We start from the raw sequence: 23,417 nt of genomic DNA on the forward strand, positions 1-23,417 counted from the left end.
GTTAAGATAAGAACTTTTCTCTTTTGAGCCTTTTTCCTTTTAAAAAATAACCCTACTATGTCCCTTGAAATATTATTTTCATTAAAATTAAAGTGTTAGCCTAACTTTAAAATGTTGCCTCAGATCTTTTAAATATTTTCCATTTCTTAGGTCTTGACTAGGAACATGTGAACCATTATTTATTAAATAGTACATAGGTTCCAAATAGCTACAGGAAATATGAGGTTGAGCAGGTGACAATGCTTCCGTTTTCACACTCTGAGAAGGCCAAGATTTCTTAGGGAAGCATTCCTGGTATCTGCAGTAATCAGTTTCATAGTTCCTCAGCTGGCGTGCGTGCGGGCGTGTGTGTGTGTGTGTGTGTGTGTGTGTGTGTGTGTGTGGTGTATGCACACGCAAATCCAATTTCATTTGGCTTGTGCTACTGACTCTCTTAGATTTTACAAAAATTTATTACAATTCCCTTTCCAGCTTCCGTCTTACTGGTGTGTGCATGCCAAAGTGTAATTCAGGCTTAAGCACTTTGTGTGTAGGCTAGTTAAATTGCTTTGTTTTATGTATGAGGAAGTTGAGACTCAGGAATGATAAGAAACCTTGATTTGGTTGCTTTGGCAGTTAATGAGAGGTCTTCCAGTTGGAACTTGTTCCTGATTTCTGTTTCTTTTAGTGAAATATCTTCATTTTCTAGCCTTCAACTTCTATCCTTTTAAATCTTACACTCAGGAATAAATATCTGCATTGAACATCACTTTACGTTGTGTTTTCCCTAGAAATGACTTTAGGAATAGACAGTAGAGGTGGTTATCTGTGTGGTGTAAATGGATGGGGAAAAAAAATCAAATGTGCCTTTCTTTTTGGGACATTCATTTTCCCAAGTAACAAAATAATTTCTATTTATTTATTTTACTGTCATTAAATAGCAGTAACGCAAAAGGTAGCCTGATGTTTTTAACAAAAGGCATTAAACAGCACCAATGCTCTGACCAAACGGATTCTAGAAGAGGAATGCCAAGGTCACTGGAAATGAAGTCTTTCAGGATTCTGTCTGTCTTGCACTACAAGTCTCAATCTCCTTGCTTCCTCAGAAGTGCTGAGTTACAGAACCTAAAATCAGTTCTCTGCAGGGAAGAGCTTTAAAGACAAAAAACAATACAGCATAGGTATCTCTCCACTCTTTAGAACTCTCCAATGCTTTCCATTGCATTTAAATTCCCAACAATTACTTTGTTAGCTTACAAAGTCTTACAGGATCTGGCACGTTTGTTTACTTCTCCAAGCCTATTTCTTCTTACTTTCTCATATTTTCCCCTCGAATCCAATTTAAGACCTCTGAATTAGCTGTTAGCTTTGCCTGGAAGACTCTTCCTTCTGATGTTTGCCTGCCTGTTAGGCAAATCAGTGCTTAAGCATCTCCTCCCAAGGTCGCCCTTCAAGCAGCCACCCAATCGCAGTCACCATCACATCATTTACTGTATTTTCTTTGCATTGAGCTTAAGGCAAACAGTTTTTCTTTCTTCCCCTTTCCCCCATAAGATTCCTAGAACCTAGACTCATTTGTCTTCATCACTGCTCAAAAGACAGCTAGAGTAGTGTCTAACATTTGTAGTAGCTCAACAAAAATTTATTGAATGGAGAAATGAACGTATGGATGCACCTTTGGTTCCCTACCCCCTCTTCCAAACAGTCCAAAACCCATGATGAGGGTACACTTCAAAATGTCTTTCTCATCTATCAGTTATTTCCACCCTGGGATAGACGTCCATGAGGAGATTGTGCAACTTGACTGGACTAGCCCTTCCGACTGCAAATGTAAATAATCACACATTAGTTTTATTAGTTTTTCATACAGAGTTTGGCTTCTCCGTGACCAATGCCTTACTTCCTGATTTACTTCGCGTAAATTGGTAAGGGTGAGCACTAGGGCCCGGAGATCCCTTGATGCTAATTGTTCAGGTTCGGTTAGGGCCGTGGGCCTGAAACGCTGCGAGTGGTCCTCCCTAGAGATGCTGGGGAGAAGGGGCGGAGCCACCCCAAAAGGATGAGCCTTACTAGGGCCGTCAGATCTGGTGGGGCTGCCGCTTTGGGAAGAACCCCGGCTATCAGAAGAAAGAGAAGCTAGCCTGTGGCGAAGCAGCAGCAGCCCAGCTGACCCCAGGAGGTAAGACCACGGGTTCGAAAGAGAGGAGTAAGGGCCTGAAACCAAACCTGCAGAGCCAGCCAAAGCTTGGGTATTTTGCCAGAGGAAAGGGTTAAACCGTTTCCAAGGTAACGGATCAGGAAGCGCGCAAGACGTTCGCCGCAGGTTCGTAGGTCAGCCTGGAGTTTAAAGCTCCCACGGCTGAGCGGATCCTGGCCAATAGAGAGGCCGCTTGGACGTCACGTGGCGCGTGGGGCAGATCCGCTAGCCGCCCCAGAGCACGTGGGAAGGTTTTTCCTGCTCGTTCTTTCATTTTTTAAAAGCCCACCCACTTTTGCGCGGGCTTGGTCACCGAGTTCTTCTCGCGAGAGGCGCCGCACCCTCTCGCGAGAGTGAGTGGGAGGTGTGGGGATTAGGTGGTGTTGCGGACTGAACTGCGGCGGCGGAAGCCGGGGGTGGGCAGGGTGGGGGCGGGCCCGCGGGGCGGGGAGGGGGGAGGGCCGGGGGCTGGTGCGGGAGGGGGCGCCCGCCTGCTCGGCGGCTCGCGCGACTGGTCGTTGCGGGCCGGTGACATGCCTGTGAGCTGCGGAGGCTGCGGCCCCCAGGTGAGGCGGGTGCGGATCCGCACGCAGCAAAAGCCGCGCGTTGGCCGGGGTGGCGGCGTGGTGCGGGGCCGCGGTGGTTGGAGCGGCCCGGCTCGGGCGCCCCGGTGTGTCTGCAGTCCCTGCTCTGATTTCGGGGCTGCCCAGAGCTGCGCCTTCGCTTGGCGGTGGGAGGAGGGCGGGAGGAGCCAGGCGGAGGGAGGAATCCCATGGCACCGGGCCTGGGGGGAGGGGGCATCCTCGGGCTTGAGACGGGGTCTTCTGGGTCCGGAGTGTGGCGGCCGGGTCGCAGCCCCTTTGAATGACAAGCTCAGTTTCCATCCCCAGAACGGTCTTCCGAGCCGGGTCTCTTCGGTGCGTAGCGGTGCGTATGCTTAGTTTGTGTTCGTGGTGCGCGCACAGGAGCGTATACCCGAGGAGGACGTTGCACTTTGTCCCCGAGCAGCATCCTTCACCGTCAGAACCTCGGAGCCTCGGAACCAGGCACAACCCAAATCTTGTGACAGAAGCGGAAGACGTCAAGCAGCTCCTCGGAGTGTTGATGTTTGGATTTGCTGTCAAAATTTCTCTGAGGCTGTTTGTTAATGCTTTCAATGCCGGCCGGCCGAATCCCGAATGGATTTGGTATACTTTTATAATTCCAGGCACCTACTCCGCCTTGCACAAAAATATGTAGATGTGACCGAAGTATTAAGAACGTAGATAAAATGGCAATGGCAGTACAATCTAAACCACTACCGTGGTGCAGCTTGGTTACAGTTCTGCTTTCCCTCTCTAAAACCTTATTAAACTGGAAGTGGTTTAGGCTTAAGATGTTCAGGATGAGAATTACAGCTGACACACATATCTGATGGTTTTAGTGCAAACCAGAGTTAAAAACTTCTGTTCTCTTTTCAGCATCATAATTATTCAGTCCCTTGTAAAACATGTAAGCTTCCCTTAGCTTCTTCCCACCTTGTTAGGGATGTTATATTGACTGATACTGATTTTAATGTGTCATGGAAATGTATAGAAAATACAGAGTATTCAAAATACAGGGTACTTAGTAATGCAGAGGTGATTTTAATGTCTTGTTTATGATTTTAGAGTAAATGACAGCACAGTTCCCAGCGCGATTAGTGTCGGTTAAAATAGTGCAATTTAACGCATCATTTTAAATATCTAGTCCCCCGTTTCAAGTAGTAGCGTGGTTTTTCTTACTTTCTTGGGTTCCTTTTGACAGAAGTACCCAGGGTTGACCGTGAATTTCACTGTTGGTTGTGGCTGTGAGTAACAGCTCAGTTTATGAGAGATCAAAGAAAGTAAGGCTGTCAGAACAAATGGTTTCCCAGGCTGAACTGGTAACTAGGGATTAGCGTATGTACCCACATAACTGCACTATTGCTGAAGGCCTCGAGGTATACTCCTGGGCCCGTGATGTTTCTCAGTTGTTGAGGATAGGGGAGGCCCTGAAGGCCCTGAACCACAGTGAGAGCTTCTTCAGCTTCTGAATTCTTGGGATAAATTTAGAATCTGAAGAATTTCCTTTACCTGTAGAGACTGGAAGAAAGATAATACATTTATTTATTTATTTATTTATTTTTAATTCCAGAAACTTGCTATATGGAAAAAGAAATCAGATCAAATCAGATGATACAGTTTGGCCATTTTTAGAGAAATTTCCACTTGTAAATTGGCAGTGGAATCCCGTTCCATACCTTAGAGAAAATGTGAAAAACTTAAGAAATGTCTGTGAGAATGGGCAAAAGAGACTGGTCTAGATTTGAAAAGTTCTCTTCCATTCCTCTTGGCAAACTGATTTTCAAGGACAGAAAAACAGAATTTTTTTCCTAATCTTTATAACCTTTTGGTAAGGGTTTCAAGCTTTTAGGACGTAGATATTTGTTGTTTTGTCTTGCCTTTGAAAAATAATTGAAGTAGCTTTGGGTAGGATCATTATTTAGGCCAGCCGAGTTTGTCCTTTTTTCTCTCAAGTGGCCTGCATTTTAGTAATAGAGTCAATCATTTGGAGGGAATTAAAGTGGAACAAGTCAGGAAGTGATCTACACTTAGCTCGGGCTTGACTTAAACGTGTGCATCAACTGGTAAAGTAGGGAAAAGAAAAAAAGATACTATATCAGTTTAAAGCGGACCAAACAGATTCAAATGCCTTCATGCTGCCACTCATCCTTGCATTTGAAAGGTCATTTTAATTGTCAAATACTTTCTAGAGTAAAGATGTTTGAAATGAATAGATTAGAGACTGAGCAGGTTAAAAGGAGAAAGGTTAACATTTTTGAATTAATCTGAGAATGTTTCATGGGAAAAAATAAGGTAAATGGTGTGGTGGTCTGGAATACATTGGGTGGAACTTGAATGAAAATGAGGCAAGATAGAGCTTGGGGTTTGGAGTCAGGCAAATATACTTAATATATACTGTTACTTAATATAGCAGAGCCTCCATTTCCACATCCCTGATGGTGAGAGTCAAAATACCTCAAGGTTATTTTGAAGCACAGAGTAGCTGCTCAATCAGTGTTTTTCCTTTGACCTCTTTCAATAGCTTGTGGATTATTTGACTGCAGGGTCACAAACCCATGTGAATGAACTTAGTTAAAAAAGGCGTTTGTCTGGGGTGCATGGGTGGCTCTTCGTTTTGGCTCAGGTCCTGATCTCATGGCTCCTGAGTTGGAGCCCTGTGTAGGGCTCTGTTCTGGCAGTGCAGATTCTGCTTGGGATTCTCTCTCCCTCTTTCTCTGTCCTCCCCTCCTCGCACTGTCTCTCTCAAAAAAAAATAAACAAAAAAGTATTTGTCAAAACATTTGGTGGATTGCTTCTGAAGTCCATTGCATGCAGTCCAACTCTTCTGGTTTTTCTCTGGGAGCACATGGTCTTCTGTGCCTGCTGCTCTGTTCTCTGGCCCTCAGGACTCTGCTGTGTCTGTTGCAGTTTCTTTTAGATTGACTCTCTTTAAAGCTCTTGGTTTTTCTGCTTCCCCCTGACTTTGGTTTGCATGAAACTTTGGTATGCTGTGGTGTCTACACCAGACTCACTTTTCTGTTGTAGCATGGTTCTCAACAAATTATCTGCATATCTTAATTCTGTTTCTAGAAGGATAATCCTGTGGGTCAAGTATGCCTTGTAGTCCAGTTGGCTGGAGGACCGGAGAAGAGGAGAATAGGAAAATGGATAGGGGAGACTTAGGTGTGTCTCACAGTTTGTAACTTTCTTAGACTCGGTACCGCAAGTTCTCTAATAAAGAGGGGATGGACAGGGAGGAATGATGAGTACCTCTGGTATACATTAACATCCTGCAGTTTGCCTTTTCCCCTCTAGTAGTGCATTGAATTTACACTCTCAGTAATGGTCTCTTTCAGGATGGATTCTAGGTTTGTGAGTGAAGGCAAATTATGTAAATGTTTCATGCCGCGGTCTCTCTGTATGTAAGATGGGTATATTAACAGCAACTTCCATTGTGAGAAATGTGAATTCTGTTTAACAGCCATTAAGCAGTACCTCCCTGGCACAGTGTAAGGATGCAGTATTATTCCTAAATGGGTGCATTCTGTGTGGCAGGTACCGCGATATGGACTCCTGCAGCATTCAGAGATGAAAGAGTATCATTTCTACCCTCAGGAGTTTACTATAAGTTTAATGTTGACCACTCCAGACATAAAACTGTTTCTTGGCTCCAGTGACATTAAATTCTTCTAAATCTTTATCTTGCCTGCTTTTCAAACTGCCGCTTGTTTATGGTTCTTTGTTTACCTGCCTGGCAACTTTTATCATGGTTGTCCCCTAAGATTCTTTCTTGATCTTTCTCTGTTCTTTCCCAGTCTCTAGGATCAGTTTTCAGACTCTGTATATATAGATGAATCCTGGAATAACATCACTAGTTCTGACCACCCCAACTAAATGTGTATCTTTTAGGTGCCTTTTGGATATTATATTGACTTAAACACTGTCTTCTAGTTACCCTATAATTGGCAAAGGTTCCACTTCTCTTCCATGTCCCCAAGCTTGAAACCTTAAAATTATCTTTCACATTCTTCTTTTTTTTTTTATGCCTTATATAGCCTATCAGTTAATAGGTTCCACACAGGCTTTTAGACTGCCCGATACGTACCAAGCACTGGGCCATTTGCAAAGTAGATCCATTCACCCATTCCTGCTACTGGTGGGTTATGGTAGAGCCTTATTACCATTTGCAAGAGCTACTAAAATGTCTTTTCAGTGGTATACTCTTTGAGTCATGGCATCATAGATGTCACTGATAAAGAGAAATGCTTTCCTAGGTTAAAATTCTTAACATATTTTTTGTTAAAATAATCTTGTAGATGGGAGTTATGTAGAAGAGGAAGAAGATTAACATTAACTTCTAAGCTACATATTCACATTGAAGCACAGCCTGAAGATTTTAGTTTTTTTGCCTTTTTTTTTTTTTAGCTGTATTTATTGTTGGTATGCAGGAAATTAGAGAAGCAAGTATCTTAATAGATGATCATTTAGGTCAGACACAAATGAGGTCTTTTTATATGGTTGATTATTGTTTTAAAAGGAAAAATAGTAACTGATAGCCATGGTATTTTTAGATATTGGAAGTAAAACAGCAAGTTGGTTCCTAAGGAAGAAGCAAACATTTGAATTCCCACTATATCAATTCCTGCTCTATCAGGTACTGTTTTTACATATCTTATGTAATTGCATTCTTTTTTTTTTTAATTTTTAAAAATGATTTTATTTATTTCTGAGAGAAAGACAGCATGAGCAGGGGAGGGTCAGAGAGAGAGGGAGACACAGAATCGGAAGCAGTCTCCAGACTTTGAGCTAGCTGTTAGCACAGAGCCCGACGTGGGGCTCAAACCCATGAAGTACGAGATCATGACCTGAGCCAAAGTCAGCCACCCAACTGACTGAGCCACCCCATGTAATTGCATTCTTAAAGCAATCTGGTGAAGATTAGCCTTAAGCTTCCTGATTTTGCAAAAAGGGGAGATAGCTTCACCTAATGCCACTGTTTGCCTATTAAGTGTTGTTTGTTTTTAATGCTTGCTTTGGGGTTTACAAGGTGACTTAAACTTATCAGGATCACTTTTTGTATACTGTAGGAACATTGTTTTCTAACCCCAGCTGACCACACTGTGTGTTTTATTTTGTAATGTATTTTACTTGTGTATATTGTAAACCCCATTATACACATTGTTAACACTTTTAGTTTAAATAGTTATTTTTAAAGGGATTAAACAAGGAGAAAATATTTGTAAATTAGTTTTTCTATTACCCTCATATTTACCCTTTCAGGCCTTCTAAACTCTTTGTTTGGATTCAGACTTCTATGTGTTATTGTTGTTCTTTTTCCTGTAGAATTTCCTTTAACCTTTATTCTCCTGATGGTTGGCTGGTGATGAATTCTCAAACCTTTCTTTAGTTCAAACACACTTATTTTGCCTTAGTTTTTAAATGATATTTCTCTTGGGTATGGATTTCTCAGTTGACACGGTTTTTAGCTGTTGCTCAGTTTTATTTATGGCTCAGCATAGTTTCTCACAAGAAGTCTGCTGTCTTTCTTCTTTTTTTTTTTTTAATGTAATATATACTTTTCTCTCTGGTTGCTTTTAAGAATTTTCTATCCCTAGTTTTCAGAAACTGGGTTATGATGTACCATGGGGTGGTTTTCTTTATGTTCATTTTTCTTAGGGTTCATTGACCTCCCTTGTAGCTGTCAGTTTATGGTCAACTTTTGGAAATTCTGAGCCATTTTATCTTCATATATTGCTTCTCTCCCCCACATTTTTGAGGATTCCAGATATTCACCTTTCACACTGAGTCACTGATGCTGCTTTATTTATTTATTTATTTTTATGTCTTTATTTTATTTTGAGAGAGAGACAGGGAATGAGCAGGGGAGGGGCAGAGAGAGAGGGAGACACAGAATCTGAAACAGGCTCCAGGCTCTGAGCTGCCAGTACAGAGCCCGACACAGGGTTCAAACCCACAGACTGTGAGATCATGACCTGAGCCGAAGTCGACTGAGCTACCGACTGAGCCACACTTAACCGACTGAGCCACCCAGGCGCCCCAATGCTGCTTTATTTGTGTGTAGGCTTCTCACTTTGCTTCATTTTGGATCGCTTCTGTTGCCACATCTTTAAATTCACTTTTTCTTGCAGCGTCTAATCTGCTGTGGATTGCACCCAGTATGGTTTTTATTTCAGATTTATGTGTATCTCTAGAAGTTTGGTTTGGGTCTCTTACATTTTCTGTTTCTCTCCTTATGATCATGTTTTCCTCTTCCCTTTTGAGTAGATGGAACATAATTGTAGTATACTTTTAACATCTTTTCTGTTCACTCCCTCATTTGTCGTTTCTGGGTCTGTGCTGCTTGCCTTGGTTCCTCCTGGTTATGGGTCATATTTTTCTCCTCCACTGGTAATTTTTGACTTTGTGCTGGCCATTCAGGTTTTTGCTGTTGCTTGATCGATTTTGTTGTATTTTTTTTCAGTTTTGTCGTATTTTTTAAGTGTTGGATTTAGTTGGGGGGGGGAATCACAGGTTATTTGGAATCTGACAGATTGTTTTTGAGGCTTGCTTCTTGCTTTTGAGCTTTGTCAGTGCAACTACAGAAAAGGCTCACTGTTGTGCTCTCTTAGTCCCCAGCTAAGGTTAATTCCTTCTGAGGAGCCCGTCTGTTGCCTGATAAATTACACAGTTTTTTTCCACTCTAGTTGTTGGGAGTGTAGATTATTCCAAGCCCTGTCTGGCTTCAGGTGTTATTTGGCCTACTGCTATCTGGTAGTTATTTCCCCAGCCTCTGACACTTGGCATTGATCGGTATTTGACCAAGAGCCCTGGAAGAACCCTCTGCAACTCTCTGATGCTCTCGGCCTTTGTGAGGTTTCTCTCCAGTGCCCTACTCTGTGCATTCTAGCCACCTTGGCCTTCCCAGACTCTCATCTCTGTCTCTGCAACTTGCCGAGACTGGTAGACTGCTTGGCATTCTCCCCTCTGTGCTGTGACCAGCAGCCAGTATTTTCCTTCTTTCGGCACTCATAGGCCTGGGTTACCTAGGGTCTGATGGCTGGAAATCAATGTTTTCCATGTTTTGCCCTGCTTTGTTGTATTTATATTTAACAAAATATTAGTCTTTAACACTTGGCCATTTGGAATTTGGCCAGCCTGTGTTTTTGGAGCATTTATTGTGTTATCAAATATTGTAAAATTAGAAATTACTAGAATCTTTTAGTTAGATTCTTACAAATGATTCATTAAATATAGAAGTACCCATTTAAACATTTGGAGGTATATTTTCCTCTCCAAAGACTTTTTATATATTAATTCAGGACATGTTTGGTTTGCCTTCTGTGTTAGAATGTAAATACAGTAAAACATTTTTGTCCTCAAGAAATTCACAAGAGGAAGGAAGCAGGAAAAAACCTTGCTTTGGGAGCACAAAGGAGGTGGCTGCTGTTTGGACAAGGAGGGGTTGATAAGATGAGCCAAGTCTTCCTCAAGGAAAGAGGTCCTTGAACTGATGCGTGAAGAGTAAGTAACAGTTTAGCTGATGGAAGAGAGGGTAGGTTTGAGGGAAGCTTAGGCGGGTGACAGGCTAGGATTTGGTGACTGACTAGATGTGGTAGTCTGTAGGGATTGAGGGAAGAACCAGTTTCCAGCTTAGCCTGCTGGCCCAGTTGATTTGCTGGCTCTACAGAAGGAGATTGTTTAGAGAGAGTTTTATTCAGTTTTTGGACGTACCCATTTTGGGATATTTAGTTGAAAGTATCGAATAGAAAATTGGACCTAAGGAACTGAAACACAGGTGCAGGCGCTGAACTGGAGATAGACATTAGGGAGGTATTTGCACAGTTAAAATCAGAGGTAGAGATTGAATATCCTAGGAAAACTAGGTAGACTGAATACCACAAAGGACAAGGATGAAGATGAGAAATGTTAGCAGTTGAGTAACAAGTTGTGAAAAAGTTTAGAAAAGGAGACTAATGTCATAGCTAGAGAGATAAGTGTTTCTCATTCGGAAATTACAGAGGGTACTTGTTAAAGATACAGATTGCAGGGCTACATGTGGACCTCTGGAATCTGGATATTCAAGGGGCGGGGGCGGGTTAGAAATGAGCTGATCCGCACGTGCATTGAAGTTTGAGACCCAGTGTCACAGGAAGAGAGTCAGGATAGGATGAGCGTGTTGATAGAAGACAAGGAAGGGGTTTCAGAGATTCCTTGGCTCTCTCAACTCATGCTATAAAAACGTCAGGAAATCGATGATGCCAACTTGAAAATTTCTTAGGCCAGATGAGAGGAGGAAAGACGTGGGAAATACTTGTTTTCTGATTCTCAAAGAACCTCTCTCTGCACATCCAGAAGAATAAACTGATGTAATTGCTTCTACTCAGGTAAAAAAAAAAAAAAAAAAAAAGCAATGTTTATACCCATTTAGTATATGTTCTCTTTTACGTTGCATATATAAATACACACATGTAGTCATACAGGTTTTACCCAAAAATGGGATACTTTGAACATGTGGAAGCTTATTTTTACTTAACAATGGATCATCTTCCCATATTATAGGTATGTGACATTTCATAACATTAAAATAAGTCCCAATTGTCATGAATGACCCCTATCATGAGTTTGGTCTCTATCCATTTTAGCATTGCCTAGGCCTATGCAAATATACACACAGAGTTGTGTATGCAAATTTTTTTTTTAATGACAGGTAAAGAGCATACTGTTTACTCTGTTGTGCAACTTGCATTTTCCCTTAATATTTTGTGGTAATGCTGTCACCTCAGTGTGTATTCATCTAGCTCTTTCCAACAGCTGGTAAAAAATCAGTCATACGAACGCTGTATAATTTATTTGAATTGATGGGCTTCTAGATTATTTTTAGCTTTTTTTTATTTCAGTGAATATTCTTTCACATATATCTTTATGAATTTTGTGCAAGTGTGTATGTAGGATAAATTTTAAGAAGGGAAATCACAGGATCCTAAGATAAGTGTAATTTATTCAAAGTGCCCCATCTGTCTGTTTTCTATACTCTTCATAATTGTTTCTCCAATGCTTTCATCTGTTTTTATTCTGTGATATTTCTTAAGACGCCCTTGGTGTTCCAGTGTTTTTAGCAATACTCGTTCTGCTTTTTTGTTGCATCTGAGCGGATTTCAATTATTCCATGGTGTTGTCTTTGTATCCTGTGTCTTCACTGAGCTCTAGCAGCTTACTTTTCAGCTGTCTGCCTTGTCTGTCTGTACTTTCTTGTCTCTGATCTGCTTTCAAAGAATGATCTGGATTCACTCTAATTTCTTTGATCGTAGAGCAACACACTTAGTTATTCCCTGCTTAGGACTCTTGTTTATTTATCCATAATTGGGCACAAATCAAAAAAACATTCAGTGAAAAGTTCAGTGAAAAGCATTGAGTGAAAACACAAAGGTGTTGAAGGGAAAATACTGTAGTTTTGCCCCTCTTGTGAAATCTGTCTAAAACTACGTTCTCCCTAATTATATAAGATGGTGAAGAAACTCTGCTCTGTTGCTCTTTGTCCTCCATCTGTCTTCGTATTATTTCCAAACATACATTTATTTTTTCTTTGCTTTGCCAGAGATATGAGTCACACTGCCTCACGTTGGATTCACTTGGATGGGCTGTTGCAAAGATGATCCTCTGATAGATTAGATTTTTCCCTTTGCGACATAATATTTTACTCCTGTATTAAGTTAAACACAAAGTGATGGAGTAGGGTTCAGAAAATGAGCAAAGATATGGAACAAAATATAGTTTTGTTTTTATTAATATACATTCTGAGGTAGTGTTCTGAAAATACATTATATGAGTTTTGGGTGGCATGATTATCATGATTATATTTGTCTGGGCTTTTTTTTTTTTTTTTTTGGTCTTTAGTATATATTTACTTTGTGTTTTTAATGTTCCTCCATGGGTTTGTTGAATATTGGATTCTATTTGCTTTAGTACTCAACTGTGAAAAGAGTGTGCTGCCCGGCCTGTTACTCAGGAGTACTGTAGGGAGAGCGCGGGGGGTAACTTAGAGGTGTCAAATCCGGGATGCTGTCTCAGAGCACCCTGGCCTCCCCCAACCTCCTTGTCACTGTTTTGTGTGTGTGTGTGTGCCTCAGGGGCACAGCATGTCACAGCACCTTTTGGTGAGCAGCTCATCTAAATAACTGGTCACCTTCTTTCCTGAGTTAGTGTGTAGCCATTGCTCATTATTGACTTTAGTCAGCAGCTGCAGAGGTGAGTGCTTTTTCCCATGTCCTTCCCCACCTCTGCCCTTTCAGGAGGGAGAAGGGGAAGATGCCTTGTGCTCTGTTCCTCCTTCCGGCCATGTTGGTGTTGTTTTTAAGAAGAGATGTGTTTTTGCTTTTTTGTTGCTTTTTGTTTGTTTTTAATGTTCAGAGAGAGAGTGGCAGAGAGAGAGAGGGGAGACAGAAAATCCAGAGCAGGCTCTGACCTGTCAGCACAGAGCCTGACGTGGGGCTCGAACCCATGAACTGGGGGACCATGACCTGAGCCGAAGTCAGACGCTTAACAGACTGAGCCACCTAGGCGCCCCCTTCAGTGTTATTTTTAACATGTTTGCATCACCAGGGACTGCATCTCAGTTACTCAGTCACTCTCCTGATTCTGGCATCTAGAGTGCTTATTTCTCTCCAGCATACAGTGTGATGAACACTTTTTCAAACCTTTATACTGGTTAAGAGCCTGGGTGCTAGAGTTTGAAGGTCTGGATTTGAATCTCCACTCTGCTGCTTACTGTGTGGGCCTGAGCAAGTTGCTTCACTTGTCCATTCCTCAGATTTTCTCATTGTAATACTGGAAGAGATCTACTCTACGAGTCCTAAGGATTAAATGAGATGTTGATGTCAATCTCTTAAAAGCACTTGGTGCCTTAGCAGCTCTCACTAGGACCCTAGATGCTCCAGGATCTTTGTTTTCTTTGACAAGTTCCCAGAGGTAGAATTGTTGCATCGTAGCATAGGAATATCTTCAAGGTTTAGGTTTGCATTACACAGTTGCCCACCAGAGAGATGCCTGTTGACTCAGTTGCCAAGTCTGAGAAATTTCCTTTTCTGGAACCCTTGTGTTAGCCTTTGTATTTTATGTGGTACTTAAGGCAAGTCCCTTGGCCTCTGAGAGTTTCTGGCAGTTGAACAGAACTCTATGGGTAAAAAGGAGAGTGAATTGCTCTGAGAAAAATAAAAAGGATTATTTGTCTTGCTTTGGCCACATAAACTTTTGTATTTATACCTTGTTTTGAGAATTTGGCCTCCTTGATCATTTTGGTCCTTAAGTAAATATTTTAATTTTTCTTTTGCCTATGATTTATAGTTTCCGAAATGCCTCCTATAAATTATTTTCCATTTCATTCTTCAGTAAACTTCTCTAGTAAGTAAGTTGATGTGTACTTGGAAGAAACAGATCCAGAGATATTGCAGTTTACCTGGAGGAAAGAAAGCTAATGAGAGGCACAACAGGACACAAACGGCACTCTTCTGAGTCCTGGTATATGACTCGTTATCTTGTACTATTGGGAATTTCCTTGCCTTTCTCACAGTCCTACTTCAATTCTAGTCATTAATCAAATTTTATTATTAAAGAGTTCACTAGGATTTATCCTAGTTCAAAATAGAATAGCCTCAACATTCTTCATTAGAAATTAGAATCCAGGGGCACCTTGGTGGCTAAGCTGGTTAAGCATGGGACTTTGGCTTAGGTCATGATCTCATGGTTTGTAGGTTTGAGTCCCAGATTGGAGGATTCTGTTTCTCCCTCTCTCTCTACCCCTCCCCCACTTGTGCATACTCTCTCTCTAAATAAATAAAAAAAATTAGAATCTAGAAATTTCTGGAGGGAGGTAGGAGTGTGTGCACATGCACACACACTTTGATTTGATCTCTGCAGTGAAAGAATATAAAATTAGAACTCCGCTAGAATTTAAGGTGTTTTTTTTGTTTTTGTTTTTGTTTTTGCAGTTCTGTTGGAAACTAGTTGATGTTTGGTTTTGAATATAAATCTCTTCATAGTGTAAACTTACATTTAATGAGATGCCTTGAAAACCTCAACTAGGTTAATTGTTGGTAAGGCCAGTTTAGTTGAAACTAAATAAATAGGTTTCTTAAATCTTTATTGATGCAAATTTTTTTAGGGATTTAGAATTCAGTTCCTATTCTCATTCTTTACTATAATAAAATATTTTCCTTCCAAGGCTCTGAACCCAAGGGCCGTATTGCTCTATTCTCCCCTGTATCTGTAACATCAAGTGCAAGTAGATTTTAAATGGATAGGTGCTGTGGACAGATGTGAATATTGAGTGGTTAATGCCTAAGTTGATTTAAGCTCTCAAAGGTACTTCCTTATAATATTGATAAAAAGTTTAAGTCTTTAGTTTTAAAGTTTGTTCCAGGGTGTGTGTGTGTGTGTATGTGAGTTGTAAGTAGTCTTATTAATCATTAACTTGGATGTTTTTTTAACTCTACTCATTGGTATGTTGTTAATAGGATTAAATAAGAATTTGTTTTTGTTTGTGTGATTTTATTTGATCTACACAGATTTCATATTCTCATTTATTATCAAATATTTCTACCCAAGAAATAAGAAAGTGTAAAGCATTCATACATTCACAGTTGACATAGGGTTAGAGTGACTTTTGGGAGGCAAGAAGGCTCAGATATTTTTGTAATATTCACTCTTTTAGATTTTAAAAGTTTTTCTAAACACTTCTTAATTAAGACTTTCAAGTATTTTCTTATGTGTAAAACAAATCCCCACGAAGGCAGTGAGATTGAATAAATAAGGGTAAGCTACTTTACAATAATTTATTATGTCTCAGAATTTTTGTTTTATGTTTTAATTTTGTTAAATGACTGAATTTGAATAATTTGTTTTAGGAAAAAAATACCTTACTCACTAAAATCAGTGTTTTTCTTTTAATGTGTTTTCTTTAGGTGTTTTATGGACTAATTCTTCATTGATTACACACAACAGCAATATAGTTATGGCAACCTTCCAGACTTTGAGAAACAGTCACATGAAGACTAGAGCATCTGTCAGAAAAGTAAGTTCACTATGTTCAGTTTCTTTTAGTGATAGTTTTAATAAAAACGATCATTTTTAAAAATCTTGTTAAGCAGCTATGATATTTTTAGTTTTAAATGAATCTCAATATTGTAATTAGTAATATTCAAATTTTGCAAAGATTGGCATATATGGAAATAGTTATATGAGGTCATGAAGACAGTCAACCTTACTTCCCAAAGATTGCAATGCCCCCCTATTTCTTCTCAACAGATAGTTTTTTCTCTTTTATCTTCTCAAGATCTTCCATTTTTTAGCAATATAAACATCAGGTATACATTTTCTTGTGTACCTTTTACCCCCAAATATTACCATTTTTCATTTATTCATTCATTCATTCAACAAATATAAATTTGAGTGTTTATTATATGTCAGGTGCTTTGCTAGGTATTGGATAGTCAGTAGTAAGCAAAATAAATATGATTCCTCATCCTTTCTGTTTAGTTGGAGGAAGAACCCTCTTTCAGTTTGGTAACCTTTCCATTTCTTGACCTTTTTTCCCCTAATATTTTATTATGAAAAATTTCAGGCATATAGAAGAGTTAAATTCATAGCACACCTACAAGTAAACTTTCATACGAACCAACTATATTCAACAGTTGTTAATATAGTCAACCTTAAACAGCGTCGGAGATAAGAGCATCAACTCCCTGTGCAGTCAGAGATCATGTACAGATTTTTGTTCCCCAGAAACTTAACCACTAACAGCCTACTCTTGACCTGAAGTCTTACCAATAACTTAAGCAGTTGATTGACCCATATTTTATAGATGTATTATATTCTGTATTCTTAAAATAAAATTTAGAGAAAAGGAAATATTAAGAAAATCATGAGGAGGAAAAAATACACTTACACTGTTGTACTATGTTCATTGAAAAGAAAATCCACATGTAAGTGTACCCATGCAATTCAAACCGTGTTGTTCAAGAGTCAACTGTATTGTTTTATTTACTCTTTGTGTGCATGCACATGTGTGTTTGCTTTTTGGCAGAGCCACTTGAAAGTTATGGTCTTAATATCTCTTCACTCCTGAATACTTGAGTGTGCTTCTCCCAGGGAGAACAGTATTCTCCCACATAACAATAATATAGTTATCATCTAACAGTAGTATAATTATCACATTCAGAAAATTAAGTATAATTCCCTAATATCCAATACCCTGACATACTCAGATTTCGTTTATTACCCTTAAAATCTCTTTTGCAGTCCTCCTCACCCCCAACCACATTCCCATTTTGGATTCAATCTAGGCTTTTAGGCCTTAAGTTGCACTTGATGATTATGACTTATTTATGTTATTTTTGGTCTGAGAGCTTCTCCTCTTTTTTTTATGTATTAAAATTCAAGACTGACTTTTTCAACAGGCTGGACCAGTTTCTTGTACAATGTCCCACATTTTGGATCTCTCTGGTTTTCTCACAGTGGTATTTAACTTATTCCTCTTTCCCTCTCCATTTTACAGACTCTAGAAGCTAGGTATAAAAGCTTGATTTAGATTCAGGTTAAGCATTTTGGCAAGAATACTTTATAGAATGATGTGAGGACAGAATTTCAGGTTTTCCTGTGATCAGTGATACAAAAATTGATCAGTTGATGAAAATAGTCACTTTGCCGGAACTGTCCATTTTAAAAGTGTATTTTATATTTTCTATGAGGTGATATTTGGCTGTGTGCAAATATCTTTTTTCCAGCTACCTTTTATCTGATATTTTTGGCATCCTTGACGACTCTTCCCAGAATCTGTTATTTCCTGAAAGCTGCAAAAGGATGATTTTCCTAATGTTATCATTCGTTTTACATTTACTAGCTAGAGTTTTTTTAAACTTTTTAAAATGTTTATTATTTATTTTTGAAAGAGACAGAGTATGGGGGGGTGGAATGCAGGGAGGGCAGAGAGAGAGGAAGACACAGAATCTGAAGCGGGCTCCAGCTCTGAGCTGTCAGCACAGAACGGATGTGGGGCTCCAACTCACAAACTGTGAGATCATGACCTGAGCCAAAGTCAGAAGCGTAACCTAACACTGAGCCACCCAGGCGCCCCAATTAGTTAGAATTCTTAAAGAAAAGCTTTCTCTCATTAAGGTTAAAGGAACTACAGTATTTCCTATAAAGCATGGTAAATGCCCTTGAATTACCAATTTTCAGATTAATGATTTGGTGGAATATGCAATGGACTTTATTTTCATTCATTCACTCATTAATCCACTCATTCATTTGTATTGCTCTGGACTCATGGATTTAAAAATTCTATATTTTCCAATCTTTTATTTATAGTCATTTATAAATTTAAGTTGCTCAGAGGATCTCAAACTTGGTCCTTGGGAGCCCCTCTAGGCTGGTGCCTATGTCCTTTTGTCTCAGGCTCTTAATTCTTTGATTGCTTCGCTACTTTCTAGTATAACAGGTTGACCCAGTTTCACCATCTACTTACCCTTCCTCAGACCCAAAATTGGCTATTTTTCCAAAGAACCCTGAATAGAATTTAGAAACCAAGTACCCTGGGTACTAGGAGTGCCCATTGCCCCTTCAGTGTCATGAATTTGTTTCAGTAGTTCAGGTTCAGATTTCAGATTTTTTCCTTTTTTTGAGTTGTTTGTATGTTAGCCTGAAAACCTCCACTCATTAATGAAAACAAAATCATTTAAAATTTAGAATATATTTTTTAAAGTTTATTTTCATTTATTTTGAGAGAGAGAGAGAGTGGGGGTGAAGAGCAGGGAGAGAGAGAGAGAGAGAGAAAATCCCAAGCAGGCTCTACACTGCCAGTGTAGACCCAGTGTAGGCCTCGATCTCACAAACCACAAGATCATGACCTGAGCCAAAATCAAGAGTTAGATGCTTAACTGACTGAGCCACCCAGGTGCCCCATAGAATATTTTTAAGCCCACAGAAAAGTTGAGAAAAAAAAAACCCTGAACAATAAACACTATACGTGCTCTTCACTTAGGTTCACCCTCTGTTAACATTTTGCCATACCCATTCTATCTGTGTGTGTGTATGAACACACGTGCACATACAAACGTACTTCCCTTTTGGAACCATGTGAGAGTAGGCTGCAAGCATCTCTTAAGAACGTCAGCATCATTAGAGCCCCTCAGAAAACTATTAATTAAGTAGCATCATCTAACATGCAGTCCATATTACAAATTTCCCTAATTGTCTCAAATATCCTTGATACTCTTACTTTGTTCTTCATCTAGGATCCAGTCAAGGTTCACACTTATTCAGGTGTTTTGTCTCTTTGGTCCTCCCCTCCCCAGTATCACCAGATATCTCCAATATCCTTTGTAATTAGTACAGTTAAGTAATCTGTAGGATGATGCTGAGAGAGAGTATCTTGTTCTCTAGTATCTTTTAGCCCAGTGATTAGGATACATTGATAATCTTTCCCTAAATCACTGCTTACGTCGGGAGTTACAAATGACATTTTTAAATTTTGTTATTCTTTCCATATTTGTTATCCAGCATTCTTGTATATAGAAATGTTTTCCCCAGACCCCCATCCTTTCATCTCTTTTAATGGATTCATAAAGTTTTAAAAAAAATCTAGTTGTTATAATCCATTAACCATTTTTATTTTTTTGATGCCCAAATTTGGCCAGTAGGAATTCCTTCAAGTTGGCTTCTATTTTCTTTTTTAATTCCAGTGTATATACATACAGTGTATGTATGTACATATACTGGAACTAAAAAGTAACATACAGTGTTATATTTCAAGTACACAATTTAGTGATTTAACAGTTCTGTACATCACTCAGTGCATATCACAGTAAGTGTGCTCTTTATCCCCTTCGCCTGTTGCTTCTGTGTTCTTTTGAAATGACTCATTTAGTTCCTGAGATCTTCACTGCTTTCTCTCACAATTAAGATGTTCCATTCACACATCATACGTTCTCTCCCTCCAGCTTGGAACCAGCCATTTTCCCAAGGAGCTCTAGTTCTTTTATTGGCAAATGGTATTTAGAAACCAAACTCTGGGTGCTGGCCATGCTTATTACTACTGAGAGTCATTGCTTCTGTGATCTTTTTTCTTTTTCTTTAATTAATTTATTTATTTAGAGAGAGACAGCACAAGTTGGGGAGGGGCAGAGAGAGAGAAGAGAGAGAATCTCAAGCAGGCTCCTCACTGCCAGCACAGAGCCCAATGTGGGGCTGGAACCCACAAATCTGCGAGACCATTACTTGAGCTGAAACCAAGAGTCAGACCCTTAAACGACTGAGCCACACAGGCGCCCTGCATCTGTGATCTTTTAATGGAAAAATGTAGTACATGTGTTTAAAGAATCATGAATTCATATTGATAATTCGTATTCAAATTTAACATTACATTTTTTTCTTAACTGCTTTGTTTCCATATTATGTGTATCTCTCAACGCAAATATTTCCACTAATTTCTAATTTATTACAACTAGCAAACATTTATTGAGTTCATATAGTATGTGAGGTACTGAAATTTGAGGAAACATGGAATAAAATATAGTCTGTGACCTTAATAATTTAGTTTAATGGTAGGAAAGACCAGTATATGTAAAAACAGTAATGGTGATATGTTGTGATACAGACTTAATGATCTCAATGTGCAGACAATACAGTAGAGTCTTTGAGTGAAGTGATTTATTATAACTAAGGGGTGGGAAAATCGTTATAGGTTTTGGACTGGGTAGGATTTCTACAGGGGAAGATTAGAGAGTAAGGACAGTTCTGATAGAAGAGCTGATCAGCAAATCAGTGGAAGGAGAATGTGGTAGAAGGAAATTGTTCTCTTTATGTCTGACTGTCATACTCCTTATTTTCTTTATGTAACTTTTTCCTCCATCTGTTCCTTTGCACTGTGACTGTTCTACCAAATCTAGAAAGCCTTACCTCATTTTACCATCTTGCTGCATTAAGACCCTGAAAAGCCTTGGTTCAGATTATTCTCTTTTTTTCTATCTCCAGCTTTGTTATGAGAGTAATCACTTTTGTTAGCATGCCTTATTATAGTTTCCACATCATCTCACTCCTTATATAAATTGTTGCTTCTGTTCTGCCAATGACTTGGAAATCAGGTATGTAGTCTGTTGGATTTTAGTGTAGGATAGGTGTAAATGTACATAGTGTGAGGGCCTCATGAGCTTCTAGTAGGTTGAATGCCTGGGCTATGGTGTGTGTGTTTTGAGCTGAATTGAATTCTGTAGATATCCATAAGTATCAAATGAATATTAATTGGAGAGTTAGTGACTATACATTTAAAAGTAGACTATCTCTGGGATCTTTTACTTTGTCTAAGAATTAACTAAATTAAGAGTATCTTTTATTTTCAGAGCTTCAGTGAAGATGTGTTCCAGTCGGTCAAGTCTTTATTACAGAGTGAGAAGGAACTATGCAGTGTATCAGCAGAGGACTGTTTAAGGCAGGATGAACATGCCAGTTTGACTGAGGTTTGACATAATCCTCTCTATGTCTTTTCCTAATAAAACACAGTGTATTTTCATGTATTCTCATGCTTCTTTGTAAAGCTGCATTATCTATTTTTAAATTGCTTAAAAATCTCTACATATTAATTCATGTATGAGAAGTCCCTGTTTTAAATATCTGCTAACATACTTGTCTTAGTGTATTATAATCACGTTTAATTGAGTGCACAGGCATGGTTGATCCCTCATCGGGCAAACAGCACTATCTTAGATGATTCCTGCTATATTCAGTAATTGATACTTTAATATTAAGGTTTTCTACTCTGAAACATGAAATATATACTATTTTCTTATATTCATTTTTTTGGCTATTGTTAGTTTTCTTGGTTATTTAAATTCAGCACTTTGATACAAAATGAAAAAGTAGTGATACATTTATTTTGAAATTAGATATACTTACTACTTGCTCACCTACATCCATGTTTCCATCTTTGTTTGGATTTATTACTGTGAAAAATAGTAAATTTTTTCTTGCAATATAGCTATAGTCAATCAACACATTCATGTTACCAGGTGAGAGAAGTAAGGTATTAGGTTATTCAAGCACAAAACTGAGAAGTATGTTAGTTAAAAAAAAATTTTTTTTGAAACCAAGGATCTAATAAAAAAATCTGGATTTTCTTATTTTGGGGAATGCTTTTCTTCCATACTCCTTGGACTATATTTGAGCTAGTTCCACAGGCTGATGAGCATACCGTTTAGGCCTGTAGTGTTCTCCGACCCGAGCCTTTCCTGTTTGCGTCTGCTGATTTCTGTGCCTCATGCCTGTTATCTTGTTTGTTATCCCTTCCGGTTTACTTAGTGAAGCCAAGCCACCCTTAATCTCCTCAGTTGTTGCCAAGTGTGACAGGTCTCCTGTGTCCTTCTGCCCTCAGTTTTCACCAGCTGCTGACGTAGTGCCTTTCCGAGCCCACATTCCTTGGCGAGGCCTTCCTTGATCAATGGGAAATATAAAACTACTGGCATCTTCAAAACCCCATGTCAGCTTATTTTCTCTTTTATATCCAATAAAAGGAAATTTGAAAGAAGGGAAGCAATTTCTGTCTCACTTGAGGGTGTGCATAGCTCAAAGTATTTTTTTGAAGAAAGGAAGCTTGTTTTTAAGTGTCTCTTTGTTAACAGAGTGTGCAGTTTCCTCCACATCGTCTTATTGACCCTCCCGACCTTGGAAGAGGAGTTGTATTGCTTTAAGTTTTATAGATGAGGAGACTGGCTCTTGGAGCTGAACAGTGTACCTAGAACCCTAGAATTAACTGTAACACTGTGGGAAGTAATAACCATGTCAGGATAAGGGTCCCGGGGTAATACAGTGTTGTGACATGGTTGTGACTCATCAGAAAGAGATCAAAAGTACATTGAGTGTTGCTTTCTGTTTTAACTGTGCTACTTTCCCATAATTCTTGAGAATTGATTATCCATATTGCTATTAAGTATTTCATATTTTTAGTCACAGTACTTGTTTAGTAGATAGTGTGCCATTTTGTCTTCAGATAGAAAGTTTTCTTCCTATGATGTTAAAGACATAAAGATAATATAAATTTTAAAAATAATACTTTTGGGGGGGTTACAAAAGTAGTATATAATGTTTATAGAAAATTAAGAGATACTGAAATCATGAAAAAGAATGCCTATAATGAATCTTATGAATTAGGGGAAAGGAAAGCATGGTGGAAAAAAAGTAAAAAAAAAAAATAACATTTATAATCCTATCATCTAGAGTTAATCACTGCTTTTACTTGGTGTATTGCCTTCCAGTACTATTTTTTATGCATATGTTTTTAAAAATAAGGTTGAAATTGTATACATACCTGTATCATTTTTTCTATAACTTGTCCTTTTTACTTAATGTGACATTTTCTCATGCCATTAGATATTCTTTAGAAATTTAATTTATATAAACTTCTGCAGAGAAATCTGTATATACAGGTGTTGAAGGAAAGAAGTGATAATATCACAGGGAGTCAGGAAGGAGTTTCGGAGGCCTACCCAGGGAAGGCCTCTCTGAGGGGGTGACATTTAAGTTGGAGCTTGAAGAAGGAGGAGGAGCAAGGCATGGAAGTGTCTGAGGAGCAGTGATCCAGGTTGAGGAGCATTACCGCAAAGCCCTTAGCATGTCCCGGACCCAGAAAGGGGACC

At 39.1% G+C, this 23,417-nt stretch overlaps 1 protein-coding gene across 3 annotated transcripts in view; it reads left to right on the plus strand.

Moving 5' to 3' along the window:
• Positions 1-2,663: 2,663 nt before the first annotated feature.
• Positions 2,664-23,417, plus strand: part of AKAP11 (A-kinase anchoring protein 11) — a 46,139-nt gene continuing 25,385 nt past the window's right edge. For 2 of the 3 annotated variants that reach the window (XM_039257086.1, XM_039257088.1), the window contains exons 1-5: positions 2,674-2,742; positions 3,067-3,363; positions 14,125-14,253; positions 15,696-15,805; positions 21,129-21,245. In XM_039257086.1, coding sequence (XP_039113017.1) covers positions 15,746-15,805; positions 21,129-21,245 — 177 coding nt within the window. In that variant the 5' untranslated portion in view covers positions 2,674-2,742; positions 3,067-3,363; positions 14,125-14,253; positions 15,696-15,745. Of the gene's footprint in view, positions 2,743-3,066; positions 3,364-14,124; positions 14,254-15,695; positions 15,806-21,128; positions 21,246-23,417 lie in introns of all 3 variants that reach the window. The other variant, XM_039257087.1, reaches the window with a different exon arrangement.

Source organism: Hyaena hyaena, unplaced genomic scaffold, assembly GCF_003009895.1.
Source record: "Hyaena hyaena isolate Hyena2069 unplaced genomic scaffold, ASM300989v1 scaffold_598, whole genome shotgun sequence".
In the NCBI taxonomy this organism is placed as follows: Eukaryota; Metazoa; Chordata; class Mammalia; order Carnivora; family Hyaenidae; genus Hyaena; species Hyaena hyaena.